This window comes from Zingiber officinale, chromosome 2B, assembly GCF_018446385.1.
Source record: "Zingiber officinale cultivar Zhangliang chromosome 2B, Zo_v1.1, whole genome shotgun sequence".
NCBI classification, from domain to species: domain Eukaryota; kingdom Viridiplantae; phylum Streptophyta; class Magnoliopsida; order Zingiberales; family Zingiberaceae; genus Zingiber; species Zingiber officinale.
The window spans coordinates 87776720-87778006 of NC_055989.1; the positions used below are offsets into that span (position 1 = coordinate 87776720).

A 1287-nucleotide genomic window follows, 5' to 3' on the forward strand; every position below is an offset into this window, starting at 1 on the left:
TGCTCAAGTGTGTTAGACCAGAGGACGCAGCGTACATCTTGCAAGAAGTGCACAAAGACTCCTGCGGAAGCCATCCAGGTAGTCGTTCGCTAACTCAAAAGATTCTCCTGGCCGGATACTTCTGGCCAACTCTTCAAGAGGATGTCGCTCGGACGATAGCCACATACCTGTCCTGTCAAAAGTATCACAATTTTTCACACCGACAGATCAAAGAGATGAAGTCATCCACTGTATTTTGCCCGTTTGACCAATGGGGCATGGACATCATGTGACCATTTCCCATGGCGACGGGTTAGCGAAGGTTTCTGCTCATTACTATGGACTACTTTTCAAAATGGGTGGAGGCTGAGCTCTTGACAAAGATAAGTGAATAGATCGTCATCAAGTTCATATGACAAAATATCCTCTGTCGGTTCTGCATCCCTTGCCAGCTCATCTCGGATAACGGGAGGCAGTTCGTGGGTCAGAAGCTCAGGGAGTGGTAGAAGGCTATGACATCCAGCAGGCGGAGGTTAACAAACTGGGAGATCCTCAGAGGCTTACGAACTCGGCTCGACCACGCAGGAGGTAGTTGGGTTGACGAGCTCTCAAGTGTCTTGTGGGCACTTTGCATGACTCCAAATGAGGCGACCGACGTAACACCATTCCAGCTAGTGTACGGAGGAGAAGCAGTGGTTCCTATAGAGGTTAGAGTAGAATTCAACCGGGTGCGACTCTACGATGAGGGAAATGGAAAGCGAATGTTAATGGAGCTCGACTTGGTGGATGAAGCGCGGGATAAAGCGGTCGTTCAGGTAATGGCTTACCGACAGCAGATGAGGCAGAACTATAATAGGAGGGTGATCCCGAGGTCCTTCTAGGTCAGTGATCTGATGTGGAAGAAAATCAAACCGGTCGACGACGTCACCAAACTCGAGGCACCATGGGTGGGACCTTACAAGGTCGTACAGCAACTCCGCTCGGGGGCCTATTACTTGGAAGACGAAAATGGGAGACGACTCAAGCAAACGTGGAGCACAAATCATCTCTAATCCTAAAGGCTTGGGTGAGAGGTGCGTGAGCAAATATAAATCTACTTCTGTGTATGCCTTTTGGATGCAGGGGAGACATGAATAAAAACCAAAGCTTTCAAGACTCTTGGGTCGACCAGGCCAAGTTAAAAGTCGAGCGGCGACTATAAACCCTTGTCTCCATCAGTGGTCGAACAATGACCTTAAACCCTTGTCTCTATCAACGGTCGAGTGGCGATCTTAAACCCTTATCTCCATCAGCGGTCGATCGACGACC

At 49.3% G+C, this 1287-nt stretch overlaps 1 protein-coding gene across 1 annotated transcript; it reads left to right on the forward strand.

Annotated features, from left to right (window-relative positions):
* The first annotated feature begins 491 nt into the window (after positions 1 to 491).
* LOC122048425 lies at positions 492 to 860 on the forward strand. The gene has a single exon (XM_042609993.1). It carries the CDS (start codon positions 492 to 494, stop codon positions 858 to 860), a length of 369 nt encoding a protein of 122 aa, XP_042465927.1.
* Positions 861 to 1287: the final 427 nt, after the last annotated feature.